Here is a 17,222-nt window from a genome sequence, read left to right on the forward strand (position 1 = left end):
GACTGCCTCGTGAATGACGGGCTCTATAAATAGACAGCCAGGACCTTGCTGAAATACACTTTATTAACTGAACGCTTCTATAAATAATGCAAACCCTAACTCAGGAAATGAAGGAGCAATCTGCTGATCTCACCGGGCTATCGAGCCCCTTCCGCCAGGTACCCAGAGCCCTGCACGGGATGTGCGGCTCCGTGGGGATGCTCAATGCTGCGCAGAACAAAGAACAAAGCTACGGGAAAAAACGGTCTATTCTAGACCACAACGCACTGTCACAGCTTCTGGGGACACCCTGCAGATTACCCAGGCTTGGAACAAAGAGCTGTTGGGAAACGAGTCTAAAATCCCTATTATTTAAAAGGATTTCTCCAGCTTTTTCAAGTAATAAAAAATGATAGTCCTCCACTGAACTCTAAGAGCTGCCTTAAAAATTATTCTAAAGGGAAGCTATTCCATTCCAAAGGATTTTCCCTCTCACAGAAAGAAGCTTTTTTAGATCTTTCTGGTTTCTTTCCCTTGGGCACCTGCGAGGTCTGTGGGACACTGACGACATCATCAGCATGGGGCTGACACGTTGGAGCATCTAGAGTAACAACAATATGAGAGACCTGTTTGCATTAAGGGAAGTAAACTACTCATTCAAAATCAGCTTTTTTTAATCCACATTATTCTAAACATCACTTGAAAACTTCACTTTGTTTCAACAAATTCGCCACCAACCTAAAGCAGCAGCAGAGCCATCATGTTTGTTGACACATGACATTCCGCGGGGTTTTAAAAATAACTTATTGCACTGAACTTGCCCAGAGTCTGTTATTTGCACATCAGTACGTACTTTACCAAGGAGCGTCACCTCCTGTATCATTACCTCTGTTTATTGACACACACATGAAAGAAAATAATTTGTCGCAAGCCACTGACACCTGCGAGCCAGCAGAGGGGAGAACTGGGGAAGGATCAGCTACATGGAGAGGTCCTTACTGGTTTCTGCCGTCTCATACTCGCTGTCCCGCAGCAGCTCGAAGATGTCCACCTCCACTTTGGCTTTGCCCGCCCGCTCGGGCGCACGGTTGATGCGGTTCTTGGCCAGGGTGATGGAGAGTCTCTCCCCTCTGCTGCACTCCATGGGGTCATCCAGGATGGCGGCTGCGGGGACAAAGGCAGCAGTTAGACTGAGTGAGACCCCGCTCAGCTCTGTGCGCCCCCAACCCAGCACCTCTTCAGAATCCCAGAGTGTCGGGGGTTGGAAGGGACCTCGGAAGCTCATCCAGTGCAATCCCCCCATGGAGCAGGAACACCCAGATGAGGTTACACAGGAAGGTGTCCAGGCGGGTTGGAATGTCTGCACAGAAGGAGACTCCACAACCCCCCTGGGCAGCCTGGGCCAGGCTCTGCCACCCTCACCCCCAACAAGTTTCTTCTCCTCTTTCAGTGGAACCTCCTGTGTTCCAGTTTGCACCCATTGCCCCTTGTCCTGTCACTGGTTGTCACCAGAAGAGCCTGGCTCCATCCTCCTGACACTCCCCCTTTCCATCTTGATCCCCAGGAATGAGTCCCCCCTCAGTCTCCTCTTGTCCAGCTCCAGAGCCCCAGCTCCCTCAGCCTTTCCTCACACGGGAGATGCTCCACTCCCTGCAGCATCTTGGTGGCTGCGCTGGACTCTCTGCAGCAGTTCCCTGTCCTGCTGGAACTGAGGGGCCACAGCTGGACACAAGATTCCAGGTGTGGTCTCCCCAGGGCAGAGCAGAGGGGCAGGAGAACCTCTCTGACCTACTGACCACCCCCTTCTAACCCACCCCAGGTCCCATTGGCTTCCTGGCCACAAGGGCCCAGTGCTGGCTCATGGTCACCCTGCTGTCCCCAGGACCCCCAGCTCCCTTTTCCTACACCGCTCTCCAACAGCTCATTCCCCACCTTATACTGGGGTTGTTCCTGCCCAGATGCAAGACTTGCCCTTGTTATATTTCATTAACTTTTTCCTCGCCCAGCCCTCCAGCCTGTCCATGTCTCACTGGATGGCGATCCAGCCAAATCTCCGCTGCCACGTTGACGTGTCTCCTCCCGCTGCCGTTATCATCAGCGCGTCCTCCCTCCCACACGCGGCCTTTCCCGCCGCTTCGCCCACCTCCCAGGTCTCGCCAGACGCGTGGGTGGTGAATTCTCTGCGGCAGCGGCTGCGTTACCTGCCGGTAACAGCACGACAGGGCCGCCCACGCTGCCGGGGCCCAGCACCCCCTGCTCAGCCCCGGTGTCCCTATATTGGGACATCCAGCCGTGCACCCCAAGCCACCCTTTGTCCGGGCACTGCCTCACACACCAATGGATGAAGAACGTCCCCAGATAGCCCCGGTTCGCTCGTTTAGAAAGCGTCGGAACGGTGCTGATAGCTGGAATATTTCAGGAAGCGTGTGGGCAGCCGTGGGTGGGAAGGGACAAATATTTTTCAAACAGAAAGCACTTGACTCTTGAACTTAGCTCCTGGGCCTGCCCACTCAAATCTGTTAGGCAAAGCGAGATAGTGTGGGGTATTATTTTTATTTTCTTCGACGGAACGCAAAAATAAATTGGAGTTGAGCACTAATCACAGCTATGAGCTGGCACAACTCCTGCACCCTGCTGGGCTTATCCTTGCTACTAGGACGTCTAATCCCAGAATGCAGCTATTCAGTTGTACCTGGGGAAGAGCGGCACTGGTTTTCACTGTGGATATGAGAAAGGCACAGAAGAGGAAGAAAGCTGGATGCCTTGTTGAAACTTTGAAACGTAATTGTGCTGCGGCAGGTTTGGATTTGGCATTTGGGGGGTTTGGGGATAGAGAAAACTAGAGTGAAAAACGTAAATCAGCCGGCAGCTGAACCAAACACAGCTGTGAACACGGTGAGTGTCAGGAGGATGGAGCCAGGCTCTTCTGGTGACAACCAGGGACAGGACAAGGGGCAATGGGTGCAAACTGGAACACAGGAGGTTCCACGGAAAGAGGAGAAGAAACTTGTTGGGGTGAGGGTGGCAGAGCCTGGCCCAGGCTGCCCAGGGGGTTGTGGAGTCTCCTTCTGTGCAGACATTCCAACCCGCCTGGACACCTTCCTGTGTAACCTCATCTGGGTGTTCCTGCTCCATGGGGGGACTGACCTGGATAAGCTTTCCAGGGCCCTTCAACCCCTGATGTTCTGGGATTCTAAGGGCAAGGGCTCGTCAGGGCAGAGTCCAAGGATACACACATTTGCAAGGCTGGGTCCACTGCTAAAGACGCATGGTGATGTTGTGCTGTAGGTGGGACCGAGAACATGTTCCTCAGAGGGCTGGTTTGTGCCTTGAAAGATCTCACTGCTCCCCCACTGCTTCACGGCCACCAGCACACGGAGCCTCCAACACAGCCCAGCCTCATGCGGAAATCTGCCTTGGGTTCAGCCTCCTCTTACTTCGGCTTTCCTGTCCCCGGGGCTTGCTTTGAACCAACCCGAATCCCAAAGCACAGTTTCAACAACCAACTTGCATCCCATTTCAGGGCTCTTTTCTCAGCTCATCCCGGTGGGATCTCTTCTCCCACGACAAAATCGCAGAGCATCTCTGCCTCCCCATCCTGCCCTAACCCCGCTGTGGAAGGGAACTTGATACCAAATCCACTGGGGAAGCACAGGCAGTCCACACTGACCTGATTTATTCTCTATCCTGACGGTACCAGCTTAGGAACTCCTTCTCTTCCTACTTTTCCCACTTTTACGGGAGCTAAACTGAACTACACGCAGCAACACTTGCACGATATGCACAGATGTCTCGGCGAACATTCCCGGCCCTTCAGGCGACACCATCTCCTCTAACCCGCAAGCACCATCATTATCTGCAAAGCTAGGGTAGTTAATCTTAATCTCATTAGGCAAGAGAAAGGTTGTGCTTTCCGTTAAGGCCAGGACTACGGATCACAGGTTTTTTAAGACATCGATATGGCTGGTGACTGCTCTTAATTACAAAGAAGCTGGAGACATCCAGCATCAGCTTGTGCAGCTCCCGGTTCCCTACGAAAGCAGCAGCAGACAGAGAATAAAGTCCTGCACAGGCTCCAGTTCCTCATTATACAAAACGGTGTAAACTTCGCACGACAGCCCCGTTTCCAGGAAACGGTGAAGCAACGTACTAAATGTGATGAACGTCACCAAACGCTGCTGCCGTTCCAGGTGCTGACACAGCAAAATTAGAGATCAGTGGTGGGGAAGCCTATGTCAGCATTCTTGGATTCATTATATTCTAATTTAAGGCTTTTAAATCACTGCATTGGACAACATTTTTACATATTATCTTCAATAGTCTGTTTTCAAACAAAATCCACTTCCACTAATGCACAGTTCAATGCATTTTAAAAATAAAACGTTGAAATGGAAGCATTTCAGCTGATTTCAGCAGAACACCTAAGCAGGAATTGGTGCACAATGATTTGTTTGTCTCTGTTCAGGATGGGATTTTCCATTTTTCTTTTTGGAACTCTTGAAAACTTTCCTACAGCTGTGGAAAAAAAAAAAATATATATATATATATATATATATATATATATATATATATATATATATCCCAGACACACAACAACAAAACCAAACCCTTCTCCATACTACTCTGATGAATTCGAACTTTGCAGCAAATACATAAGGGGGAAAGTGCTCACAGCACGGGACAAGATTTAGAAACAGCCTGAATCCCATGGAGAGAAGGTGGGAGAGTAGTTAGTTTTGCCACATATTAAACCAGCCCCCGGAACAGCCAAGGTAATGAGGCTGAACTAATCTTTATTTATTAAAGCTAGTGGATGAAAAAGGTCGTTTAATGTTTAAAAAAGGTTGGTTTAAAAACTTCACGGCTTGGGACACAGTGCCGAAGCTCATCTAATAGTGGCATCATTAAGTATGAATGAAAAACCTTTATAGAAATTCCCTTTCATCTATTCCTGACTATTAAACATGAGAAGATGCACCGAGTAAATCGTTAATCCTGAAAACGTACAGCAAAGCCTTTGAACTTTGTTGGTCTCAAAAATCACTTCTGTCTTCCCCATCATAATAAATGTCTCCAATTTAGACTGAATTGTGAGGCAAACATTCCAGAGGGAGTCTGGAGCACCTGGGTTTGCGGCACCCAGTGCTGCTTAGGATTTCATATGGACTAAGAGTTAAACAACTTTGAGCGAAGCCAACGAGGACCGGCTGGAAACATCTTTTCCTATGGGATATTCCAATCTTGATAGATAAATATCCTTTATATAGTAATAACCCTTTTTGATTTTAATACGCCCAGGTTCGCCTTACACTTAACAGGAACCCAAGAAGCTACGAACCAGAATAGATTATGGCTTTGGATATGCATTGAAAATAGTCGCGTTATGGCAGCTCAAGATTTGAACAACAAGTGACTTCAATTGCAAATTTCCATCAACCGCCAATTTTAAATGCAAAAAACTAATGCTGAAAATTAATGGCTTAACAGCAAGAACTAGAAACAAGTTATTAGCGGTAGCCAAACAAATACAAGATGACATGACAGTGCCCTCTAATGCACTTGCGAGCTTTACTACATATCTCTGCTTAATTCATGATCTGACAAAGATCTAATGAAGTAGCATTTTTATAACACTAACAGGGAACAGATGTTACTGGGAGGTTTACACGCTGCTACAGTGTTCAGCTGACCCTTCCCTGTTAACTTTATCAAATATCGCTACGTTTTCTCAGATGTTTTTCATGCCATTGAGATGTAAAGCCATGCTCGGAAATACAACCGCCATCTCAAGTAATCTCTTGAAGATGTAGATTTAGCAAAGCACTGGCTTAGTAAACACAATATTTCATGGCTCATAAGCTGTCACTCCAAGTTAAAAAGATATAAAGGCATCCGCAATATTTCTCAGGTGTCTCCTCTGACAGGTTTAGATCACACCTACAACCTCTTCTGATTTATACTGTACGCAGTCCTCAAATCCTCTGTGTTCCCGTGAGGAACAGACTCCCAGATTAAGAACTGGAGCCTCAGTAAAACCAGGCTTAGACACCGAGACGATCCTGCACCTACCGCTGGAGCTGCTGAGTCTTCAGCCACAAAACCATGAACCCTTCAGACTAAAGACACATCAGCAAAACTTAGTGTTGTGTAAGCAGCAAAACCACAGGGTTTCGGACACATTTGACGGGGCAGTTGAATAAATACGGTCACAGAATTGCCTTATTTTGCACATTTCCCCTATACTGAATACAGTACCAGGCTGTCAGCGCGGTAAAGGATGAGAAATTTGCAGGCTTCCTCATTACGAGGCTGTCGAGTATTGCTCCAGCGGAGAAACAGGTGGGATTATGTTTCCATTATAACCTCTGAAGTGATGCTTAAAAATAAAATAAAAAGTCGTCAATATGCTATTACTCTGAGAGGAAACTGGATCTCATCAAGGAAAAAGAAAATCAAAAACCATAAACTCTCCTCCACAAAGAGACTTGATAATGTTTGTCTGATCAGTGCAGCAGAGGGCTATTTATTGCTCTTGGCTAACATTGGAAATCTGCATTTAAATGGAGCTTCCCTATCATTTCTTCTATCCACAGAGAGTTAATTCAGGGGAGAGAGAGAAGGGGAGACACGATAAAAACAGCTATGGGCTTTAGTTTCTACTGCTTGAAACACAACCCCTCTTTTCTCTTCTTTAATGATTGCTTTGTGTACATAAAATCAGAATAACGTTGTCCAAGACCAGGAGTTTCCAAGACGACAGAGGATGCCATCACACTCCTCCTCTGTCCTTCCTGAGCCTGCAAAGGTGACAACCCATGAATCACAGACACCTGAGGCACGCTGCGGCTACAGCTAAAGAATCCAAACGGCATGTCTGCAACCACGGAAGTCCTACCTATGGGAAGAAATTATTATGGCTCTGAAAGAAAAGGACCTCTAGTAAGGCAGGCTGCAAGAACGAAGGAGAAAGGCTCTCCATCTCACATGGGCAGGGTTTTGCAGACAGAAAGGGGGAGGAGGTGAAGGGCTAATGCTGAAAGTGGAGCCACAGGAAGGCACGGTGGGACACGTTTCAATGGAGGCATCCCCAGAGCCACAGAACCCCAGAGTGTCAGGGGTTGAAGGGCCCTGGAAAGCTCATCCAGGTCAATCCCCCCATGGAGCAGGAACACCCAGATGAGGTTACACAGGAAGGTGTCCAGGCGGGTTGGAATGTCTGCACAGAAGGAGACTCCACAACCCCCTGGGCAGCCTGGGCCAGGCTCTGCCACCCTCACCCCAACAAGTTTCTTCTCCTCTTTCACTGGAACCTCCTGTGTTCCAGTTTGTTTGGGGGAGGAGAACAAGGGAGTGACCCCTGAGCTGCCTCAAAATGGCGGCAACAGAATCACCTCAGGGCTCAAAATGGCGGCACCAGAATCACCTCAGAGCCTGTTTCTGCACACGGGTACCTGGTGTGGTGAGATGCCTTTTTATTTCCCTGGAGTTTTGCCCACAGCAGGAGGTGTTCATAACAGATTTGCTGCATCTCCGAAAAGCCTGTCTATCAAACTGGACCGCTGTTCGCCACAGAACACGAGCTACTCAGTGGATACTTATGCATATCCACATAAGCTCAGTTTAAGTGCCTCAATCTTATTTTCTTAGGGGCCAGTCTAAAAACACTGACCGAAGTTAGAAACCTCATTTTTCTGTCTTTTGTTTCAATCATCTCCAGTTGAATTTCAAGAGGGAGGTTTTCTGCCCATTTCCGTGGTCTCGGGTGAGCGGCAGCAGCTGTGGTTTTGAGGAGGAGAGCACTGGGACGCACCGGTGGGGCCAGTAAACTTGGCAAGACCAGGAAACAAGCAAGAGCTTAATTAAGTCAGCGGAGAGCATAACTACAAGAAAAATAACCGCACAAACCCCAAGGGCCAGCTCCAGGCAGACAAAAAGGCTGAAAAACAAATGGGGAAAGTCCGCTAGGATTTATAGTTGTAATCATAGATTTGAGAGATGGCGACGCACAGTGCGGCTGCACAAGATGGGGAGGCGCGAAAGGAAATCGCTGCGGAGCCCCGGCCGACTCGGGACGCTTTTCCTGGTGTCACAGCCACAATGAGCACGTTCTGTAGCACAAAATCCCAGAGCTCCTCTCCGCTGTGATTCAGTGGCAGCCAAGGCTACTCCAGCACACACACAGCGCTCGGGGATTTCACTGACAGTGATGTGAGGAGAGCCAGCATTTCCAGAACTGACACTTCATTCTTTGCAGAGAACCGTTTCTTGAAGCGCCGGTATCCTTCAAGATTAAGGCACCTGGAGCCCCTCTAAAGCCAGTGGATTTCGATTTATGTAAGTGGGGCCTTCAGTGACCACTTTCCTCTTAACCCTTCCTGGGATTTCAGCATTTACAGTGTGTTCTTTTGGCATCCTGATATTTCAGCCAGCTGATTAATTGCATAGAGAGACAGCAAATAGCGTTGGCATGTCCCCAGTGTCAAGCTGAAAAGGGGGGGGAAATGCTGTAGCGATGGGATCTAGCGTTTTGCTTTCAGGTATTTAACATGGGCTCTGTTTTTGTTACAAATCATCAGCCATTGTTGCTATTACAAATCTCTAAAAGATGGATCCAAGGACCTGCCATGCTGCATATAGACACAATGACAATCCCTTTCAAGATACAAGACAGACAAACGATAGGTGCAATTACTTTCATTCTCTTCTGATGGATGAAAAACAGAGGTACGAAGACATAAAGTGACTCCACGAGGTTTTGCAAGACCACATGGCAAATAAACAGATTTAATGTGCCAAGAGACTTCAGAAACCCTTGTTGATCACCAAGAACCTGAGTAGAAGACAGACAATGGCGGGAAAAGGTGACATTGGAAACCTCACCCCTGTCGCAGAAGATCCTGATGTATTAAACTACAGGAAAGTTTGATCCAATTATAAAGCAATGACATGCAAGCCCTTCACTGACGTGCCTTGGGATTGTTTTCATCTCTTTGCTTTACTGGTAGAACAAACATCTTTTCCTGCTGAGTCACACTGAAATTAGATGCTAAAGAGCTGCCACACCAGATGTGGAAGCCCTTCAGAACCAATATCCATCAATCTACACAGCCTCTATTTATTTATTCTTTGCCACTCAGCCTTCAGCAATTTAATAGGTTACTTTAACGTCTTCCTGCCTTTCCTCTTTAGTGTGCTCTGCTCACTGCATTTTTTCCCCTGAGGACCTTCTTCCCCTGGCTTCCGGATGAGAAAACAAGCCAGGAACTTTCTTTTCCCTGGACTCTGGCACATTTTTCCTCCATTTCCATCCGTCTGAGCAGCAAACTGCTAATTCATCTAACCCCAGCTTGTGTGCTTGTTTGCTAAGAAAATGATGATGAGCTACTGGAAAGGAACGGCCTTTGCTTTTTTGCACTGAGCTTTCTGGCGCCTCCTGCAAACTGCGGCGTCTCTAACGCAACCTGGGAGTTGCTGAACTATTCGTCTTGGTGAAGCAAAGGAACATGACCAAGTCCATTTTGAAGGACTCTCAGCTGGATGCTCTCATTTGGAAAACAAACCCAAAACAAGCAGTTTCACTTTGTTGTGAGATTCCTTTTCGAGAGAAGGGATCTACAGAGTCCTAAGGGTTTCCTGTGCTTGAAGTGCTGCAAAGTAACACCCTGCTCTAGGTAATCTGTCTCAGACCATCCCTACGTGGCGGGTCAACAGTGCCCGGAGAATCCTTGGCACAACACAAAATAACCACAAGATGATTGATAGTTACTCCAACTTTTCCCAAAGAATCTCTGAGGTTTCCAGTACGACTGTAGGTAAAGAACAACTTTTAGGCAAACAGCTTTTGCTTTCAGCTTGGGAGCTCATTACAGATTCCCCTACATCTGTGCAATGGGGAGAAGTTTTAAACATGCCACAGAGAAACGGAAAAGGGCGAGTGAAGAGGAAGAAAGCAAAAGGCAAGGATAAAGAAAAAGCTCAGCTGCACAGACTAAATTAAATCAGACACAAAAACTCTTAGTGAACAAAGTGAAAGAAACCCAAAGGAAAAGCTATTCCAGCCTCCCAGATGCCGGGCGTGATGGAAGCAGCAGCACATTAACGCGGGAGGGATCAGAAAGGAATCGGTACCCACATCAGGTCACAAATGAGACAAACCAGAACCAACCACACCGCCTGGTGAAGCAGAGCAGGAGTGGGGTGAATTACACCTCCTGTAGTTCGTTACGGTGCTTCTTAGAGAGGATATTGAATTAGTTACATTAATGCAGCGAGGAACTGGATCAGGCTCACGGTGATAAGCTTAATTAAACAACAGAGTTATCCATAGGCTGGAGTTTATGTTATAAATAAGCAACATTTATGCCGATTAATTAATTAACAGATCATTAAGTCCTCCTACTTTCAAGCACCTTAACGGGGATACCTGCAAGAGGTGAACCCCACCACAGACTTTCAATATAAATCAGCGCAAGGACACAGCGGAGGGGAGGGCGGGAGGACAGGGGACCATGCCAAGGCACGAGAAGACCTGGGACCAGCTCGCATTGCAGTGCAAGCCCAGGTTTCTCTGCTTAGTTCTCAAAGTCTGTAAAAGGCATCTTAACACAGCGCTGAAAACATCTCGGAGAGAGCGAGCTGTGTCAGCTGCCCTCATGGATCCGATTCTTTTTCATTATCCCAGTGAGCAGAACTCGCCTGGAGAAACAAGGCTGCTTTATCATCCTCTTCCCACACAAGATATCCAAGGGACAGCAAACTGCCATCTCACCATCAACACCCAGACCTCTCCTCGTCACCCACTCCCTGCCATCCCTCTTCGCTTTGTGCATCACAGTCCGCGGCTCCACACACACAGAGAGCTAAAGGCAAAAAACCCTGGTCATGGCACTCCATGACACTTGAGGCTTAAAGATAAAATTCCCATTGAAGCACCGCTCTGAACTGGGATGAATTGAAGCTCACATCTAACACTTATTCTAATTGGAATATTATGGAAAACCCTTTCTTCCCTCTGCTCCGACCTCCCAGAGCCTGAGAGGTTTCACCCAGTTTTAGTGTCTCAGAGCCCCGTTGCTCTGAAGTGCAAAGCCTTGTGAGGCCATGGTTTGCTCAAGCTCTTCTATCACATCTGCTCACAAGCCCAATGGTTATTAAAAATTAGAGCTTGTCAAATCACTGTTATATTTTGACCACAACGAGAATATTATTCGCGTTCTTCCCTGCTACCCCCAGCCCCTCTGCATGAACCATTCGTTAATCTGTCCTGATTCCCCCGTACTTGCAACGAGAGCTTCCAGCACCGTGGATTCCAGGTGGAGAACAGGAGCAGTTCTCTGAGGTTCAAAGATCGAAGCACCTTTTTTTTTTGCTGCTCCTTACGGGATGTGAATCAACGATGCTGCAATTGGACATTTGACATCAACTCTGCAGGGAGCCAAGACAAGGCCCTAAGTCACTAACGAGCCCATCAAATGGTCCCAACGAATTCTGCAAGGATGGTTATCAACTCCTTCATCTCTCCCAGTCTTTTCCCTTTCTCTTAACACAATCGTACCAGATTGGGAACTGACTAATAACGATAATACTAAAATAAACCTCGTTTACGATCAGTTGCAGTATTTGAGCTATTTCCTCTATTCACCATCACAGAAATTGCCTTTTAAATGGATAACAAGGATTGTGAGGGTCAAGTTATTACCTTGAAAGCTTACATTTTGATACAGCCGACGTTATTGCCTTATATAAATAACAGTTATTACTGTAAAGTTATTTTCCCCCTTCTGTACTTCCAAAGAGTTCCTGCAGGAGACGGCAAAGAAAATGGGTTCCATTAATACTGAACTCAGGCCCTGTTGCTTTCATACTTTAGGTCCCATCGTTAATCTTCTAACGTGTCTTTAACCAAATGTCATTTATTCCCCAACTCTCTGGCAGCTGTTCTTCCCTTTCCCCCAATACCTCCCCATGAAGCAGGAGCTCTTCCTCCCCTGACTCCTCAGTGGGCGCTGTGCTCCTGCCACGCAGCGAAAAGCCTTCCAGCTCTTGCCCAGGCAGTCTGCTGGTAATTACAGGAAAATACGAGACCCCGCAATCAGGAAACACACATCAGAACGAGCTGTGACAGGCGGATTTCTGTCCTCCCCGAAACCTTGCAGTACGGATCACAGGATGACTTTGCTAAAACTAGTCCTAGGGTGGCAGCAACCTCGGCAGAGCTGGGTCCTTGTGCGGGCTCTCAGCTTTGCCTCCGGCGCACAGCATCCTCCTTTGAGCGCGCTACAAACGCATCTGCCAGACGCCGCTTTTATCTGATTTGATGACGATAAACAAGGCTGTTCTTTTCATTACGGAATCACAAAGCAACTTGAGGCTGCAACTACTGACTGCTTGCACAGGAGTCCCTGAAACAGCCTGTGCCCCTGTCCACAGCGCTGCGAGACAGCCCAATTCTGCAGCGGCATTGAGATGCCAGTCCTGTCCCCGAGGAGGTAAAACCCACCTATTCCAAGGAGTTGGTTTTTGCAGTTTTGTTGCAATGGGAGCCGTGCACTTCAGAAGCATCAGGGTCTAAAGAGAGAGCGAATCCAACATGCACCTTCCAACCCAGCAGCAGCCATTGCCTCCAGCAAGGGGAGGACACGCTGACCTTCTAGCAAAGGCAAAAATAATGTTTCCCAGACTCGTGAAGCTAATTAAAGCTAAGTACACTTTAGCCATGCGGCACATGGAACTACAGCTCCAGGAAATGGTGCAACTTTCTGCTTCCAAGCTCTGTGCTTGAAGACACAGCAACTGCAAAGCCATCCCCCTCTCCTCATCTATGTTTGCCAGGAGTAAATGGTGCTCTCATACCGTTCACAGGTGCGTTAGCTACGACATTCTCAACAGAGGAGGATCCCTCTCAAAAAATGTTATTTCCATTAACGGGTTAACAGCAAGACCAAGCTATGATGCAAACTGGGGATAAACAAAAGAAGCTTCGCAGGTTGCCCACCTCCGAGTTATCAGCTTTCCCCTGCATCCACCACCTCTGACACCAGAAATAGCAAAGATTAATGTCTCAGGTTACTTCACGTAACTTCTGGACATCTGGACCTTTCTGTTTTCTCCTCCACCACCAAGAGTTATGACATTCTCTCTACCCTTTCTCAGTTACAGCCTCTTCATTATCATCTGTCAAGTCCAATTAACATGTGCACTGACATCAGGGAAGATTATTTGTGAAGTCTCCTGTGAGAGACAGTTGACAGGAGCCTCCACCCTCGAGAAGCGCGAGTAAAATCCCCAGCGGATTGCCACCGCTCTTCAAACCGTCCTCCCCAGGGAGCCCCGAGCACGCAACGCGCGTCTTGCAGGATTTGCCTTTGGGGGCACCGGAGGACGTTTTGCACATTGCAGAATGTCTGCCTGGGGCTGCTTTTTGACTCTAGAAGCCCAGGATGTCACAGAATGTCAGGGATTGGAAGGGACCTCGAAAGAACACCCAAGAACAAGGGAGAGAGCCCCAAGCTGCCTCAAAATGGCGGCGCCAGAATCACCTCAGGGCTCAAAATGGCGGCACCAGAATCACCTCGGGGCTCAAAATGGTGGCACCAGAATCCCCTCAGGGCTCAAAATGGCGGCACCAGAATCACCTCAGGGCTTAAAACAGCGGCCCCAGGGGAACCAATTTTGGTTTTTTTGGCCTCGATGCAAGACTCTACACTTGCCCTTGTTATATTGCATTAAATTTCTCCCCACCCAGCTCTCCAGCCTGTCCAGGTCTCTGATGGCAGCACAGCTTCCAGTGTCAGCCATTCCACCCAGTTCGGTGTCACCGGCAAACCTGCTGACAGTTACTCTATTCCCTCATCCACGTCACTGATGAATATATTGAATAGTTCTGGTCCTAGTTCTGGTTTGTGAGGTGTTCTGAATGGCCACCTACCAGTTGATCAACGCTTCAGCAATCTTGAGGGTTATTAAGGTTGGAAGGAGCAAGATGTCCCACAACAGCTTCAATCTGCATTAAGCCCTATGCAGAGAGGTACGTGTGACATCTCTGTGTCACTATATCTCTTCAAACAGGGATTAACAGAATAAGGTCTGGCGCAAAGCACCGGGTATGATAACTGTTTTACATTCAAGCAGTCACCCCACTCTTGCTGTGATCAGCTGCTGGTTTTACACCATCGCTTCACCCCAAAAGCCAAAAGGGGCCCACCAGAGCTCCCCAGAGAAGCGATGCCCTCCTACCTTTAGCCAAAATCTCACCCCTGCTCTGCAGAACCACGTTCCCCTCCCCAAACAGCTGCCTGCTTGGATGCAACGATTGCGGGCCAGCAATTTGGTTGTTTGCAGGTTGTTCTATTCCCTCCAAACCCAACGCGCCTTTCACAAAAAAAACACTTGGCCGCGTTTCCCCACGTTCCTGATGAAGCAGTTAATGAGGAATCTGGATAGTGCAAAACCAACAAGAAATTATGGCAACACGAGCCACGACAACTCTCTTATTTTAAACAACAGGATAGGGGAAAAAACCCAAACTATTTCCCTCAAGAACAGCGGGAAAAGGCTACAAGGGAAGAGGTGAAGTGCAAAGGACACTGGCTCATCCTGGGCAACGGATACCACAGGTGTTACACTACAACATATCCTTAGCACAACGAGCATGTTAATTATTAGGAATATTACCCAGTGCTAAGTAATAGCCTGAGGTCATGGGGAATAGATTCTAATAGCGCTGGTTCTGTCTACGTCACTTCTGCGAGAGGTCGGCGTTGCTGTTTCTTTAGGTGGGTAACTTTGCTGCAAGGTTATGGGTTTTCTTTTTTGCTTTGTTTGTCCGCTAGAAAAAGGTCATAAGAGGAAAAAAAAGAGACAGACTCAGATAATTTTTTGGCATGAGAATCGCAGACAGGGTCTTTTAGGCCCAAACTGCTGAGTTTCAAACCACACGCACACAAAAAACCCCTCATTAAAACAAGTCCTATACACAGTTCTTTCAAAGGCATAGAGAGGCTTCTTATTACACTGGAGGCCTCTGAACACGTTTGTTGTGTGTGTTTCGGTATTGGTGCACGACCGGAGTTGTGAGATGCTACTAAAGCACAAAACAAAGAATATTAATCCCTTGGCAACAATCTCATTTTTTACATCACCAGAATCTTATATGTATGTGTACATGTATAAATAAACCGCGGAAAGACAACTTTTGGTTAAAATCAACCACCGAGCTCTACCAAGAGCATCAAAGTTGTGTCGCTTTGCTTAGGGGGCTCAGAAGCAGCAGCCCCGTCTCCCTCCCTCGTGAGCCCCAGACCGCAGGACGTCCGTCAGTCCTTCCCCCTGCGCGGTGTCAAAGCAGAGCACGCACAGCCCGTCCCCTTGCCTCAAACGGACATTAAAATCCACCTAGACTGAAAAGGCTGACAATACCCACGGCTCGACGTCGAGAGCTTCAATTAAATCAATTAGCATCCCCATATATGGCTAATATTGGAGACGTAGGAGAGGTTTTATTATCCAAATAGAAAATCAGTTTGTGTGTCCAGATGGTCACTGGAGGCACCGTAATTACCACACTATCACTGTAACTCGGCGTGTTTGGGCCCGTTTCAATGGCACCAGCCCCGTTTATCTGCTTGGAGGGGAGCCCGTGCCATCTGGGCAAGACGAGGTTCATTGTCTGCCTGGCATCCACGGGATAAACACCGCTCCCCCCCTCGCTCAACTGCCATTTATTGATGTGGACTCTGAAAAGGGGGGAGAGCGGCATGAAGAGACGGGAAATTCAGTTTAAAAACCTCTCAGCACAGAAGGATCCCCTGGGGAGGTGCTGGACACCGGCAATGGGCTCCCCAGCCCCAAAGGGATGCTCGGGGCAATGCGGAGATGATGGGGCAAGGCAAGGGCATGGTTTGGATTGCGGGGTGACAATAAAACCCTGGCAGATGTATTGTTGACCCCGTCTCCTTCCCAATTCGGTCCCTCCCTCTCCCCCCTTCCCACTGCGGACAGGCGATCGGGAGGGAAAGAAGGACAGAGAGAAGAGAGTTGGAGAAATTAAAGATGTTTTACTAATGCTACTGATAAAAATAGAGAAAATAATACAAAATATACAAAACCAATCTTGAAAGTCCCGGCACCCGAAGTCCTGGACTGGACTCTGCAGCCAACCGGAGCTGGATTCAGTCTGTCACTGGCCTCAGGTCACAGGGACCACTCGCAAGGTCCTCTCCTAATGTCACCATAAGGAAAAGGGACGAGATCCTCGTGATCTCCCACTTCTATATGATGTATCACGTGAGTGGGATGTTATACTCAGTTGGTCAGTTTTTGGTCACCTGTTTCTCGTTGCCCCTCTTGCGGGATGTGCATCCACTCTTATCAATGACCTCGCATTCCACTGCTATGGCTACCAAAACATGTATCTGGCTTTTCAGGAGAGTGCATCTAATAAGGCTTTAGCTGACAGGCAAATTCACTAAAAGCGAAACTTGTTTTACCACACCCAGGACCGGCAACCCTGGCCAAAACCACAGCCCCAAACCTCCCGTTTTCTGCTCCTCACCGTTACCCTGCAAGCACCAGGAGGGCTCCACCTGCATGCGCCACCGTCTCCAATCCGTTCTGCAGGCAAATTCATCTTGGAAAGGCAGGACGCAGACTGATGAGCCCCCTGCACCTGTCTGTATCGCTTTTCCCTAGATGACACAGCCCCGAAAAGGGAAGGAGAGAACGGGAGCCTCTGAGGCAGCTAAATTAACCACCCATGCTTCCTGTGCTACAAAGGCACTTAAAAATAATGGAGGTCCAGCCCCAGCCATCAAACAGGCAGAACGCACACAGGACAGGCTCAGCAATAACTTCTGAAAGCGCACCAGCTCCCTGCCTTGGATTATAATGCCCGTTAAAGCTCTAACTAGGGCTAAAAACCTCCCGTGAGTCTCCTCATGTCATCTCGCCGGCTGCAAACGGAGGGGGATAGTCCTTCTGTTCCCACACGCTTTATCTGGTCCAGCCTGTGAGCAGCAGAGATTTTTCCCTCATTATGCATTAAACACACCTGGTTAACGCGCGGGACAGTTATCGCAACGCGGCTACCAAAATAAGTGACAAAACCAAACCGTTTGCATACGGATGAAAAAAATACTATGAAAGGAGCTTATTATCTGAAAGACGACGGGGAATAAATCTTGCAAGACGTGAAGCCCAGTGTAGCTCTAAGAGTGGAACAGGTTCCAAAAGCAAGCCTGCGAAAA

General features: G+C 48.0%; 1 protein-coding gene across 1 annotated transcript in view; it reads right to left on the reverse strand.

Moving 5' to 3' along the window:
• Positions 1–17,222, reverse strand: part of GRIK4 (glutamate ionotropic receptor kainate type subunit 4) — a gene marked incomplete at its 3' end in the record, with an annotated part of 112,739 nt that overhangs the window by 66,837 nt on the left and 28,680 nt on the right. The window contains exon 2 of the mRNA XM_082070150.1: positions 979–1,143. Coding sequence (XP_081926276.1) covers positions 979–1,143 — 165 coding nt within the window. The remainder of the gene's footprint in view (positions 1–978; positions 1,144–17,222) is intronic.

The sequence above is a fragment of the Streptopelia decaocto genome (genome assembly GCF_964273445.1).
Source record: "Streptopelia decaocto genome assembly, chromosome: 21".
Lineage (NCBI taxonomy): Eukaryota > Metazoa > Chordata > Aves > Columbiformes > Columbidae > Streptopelia > Streptopelia decaocto.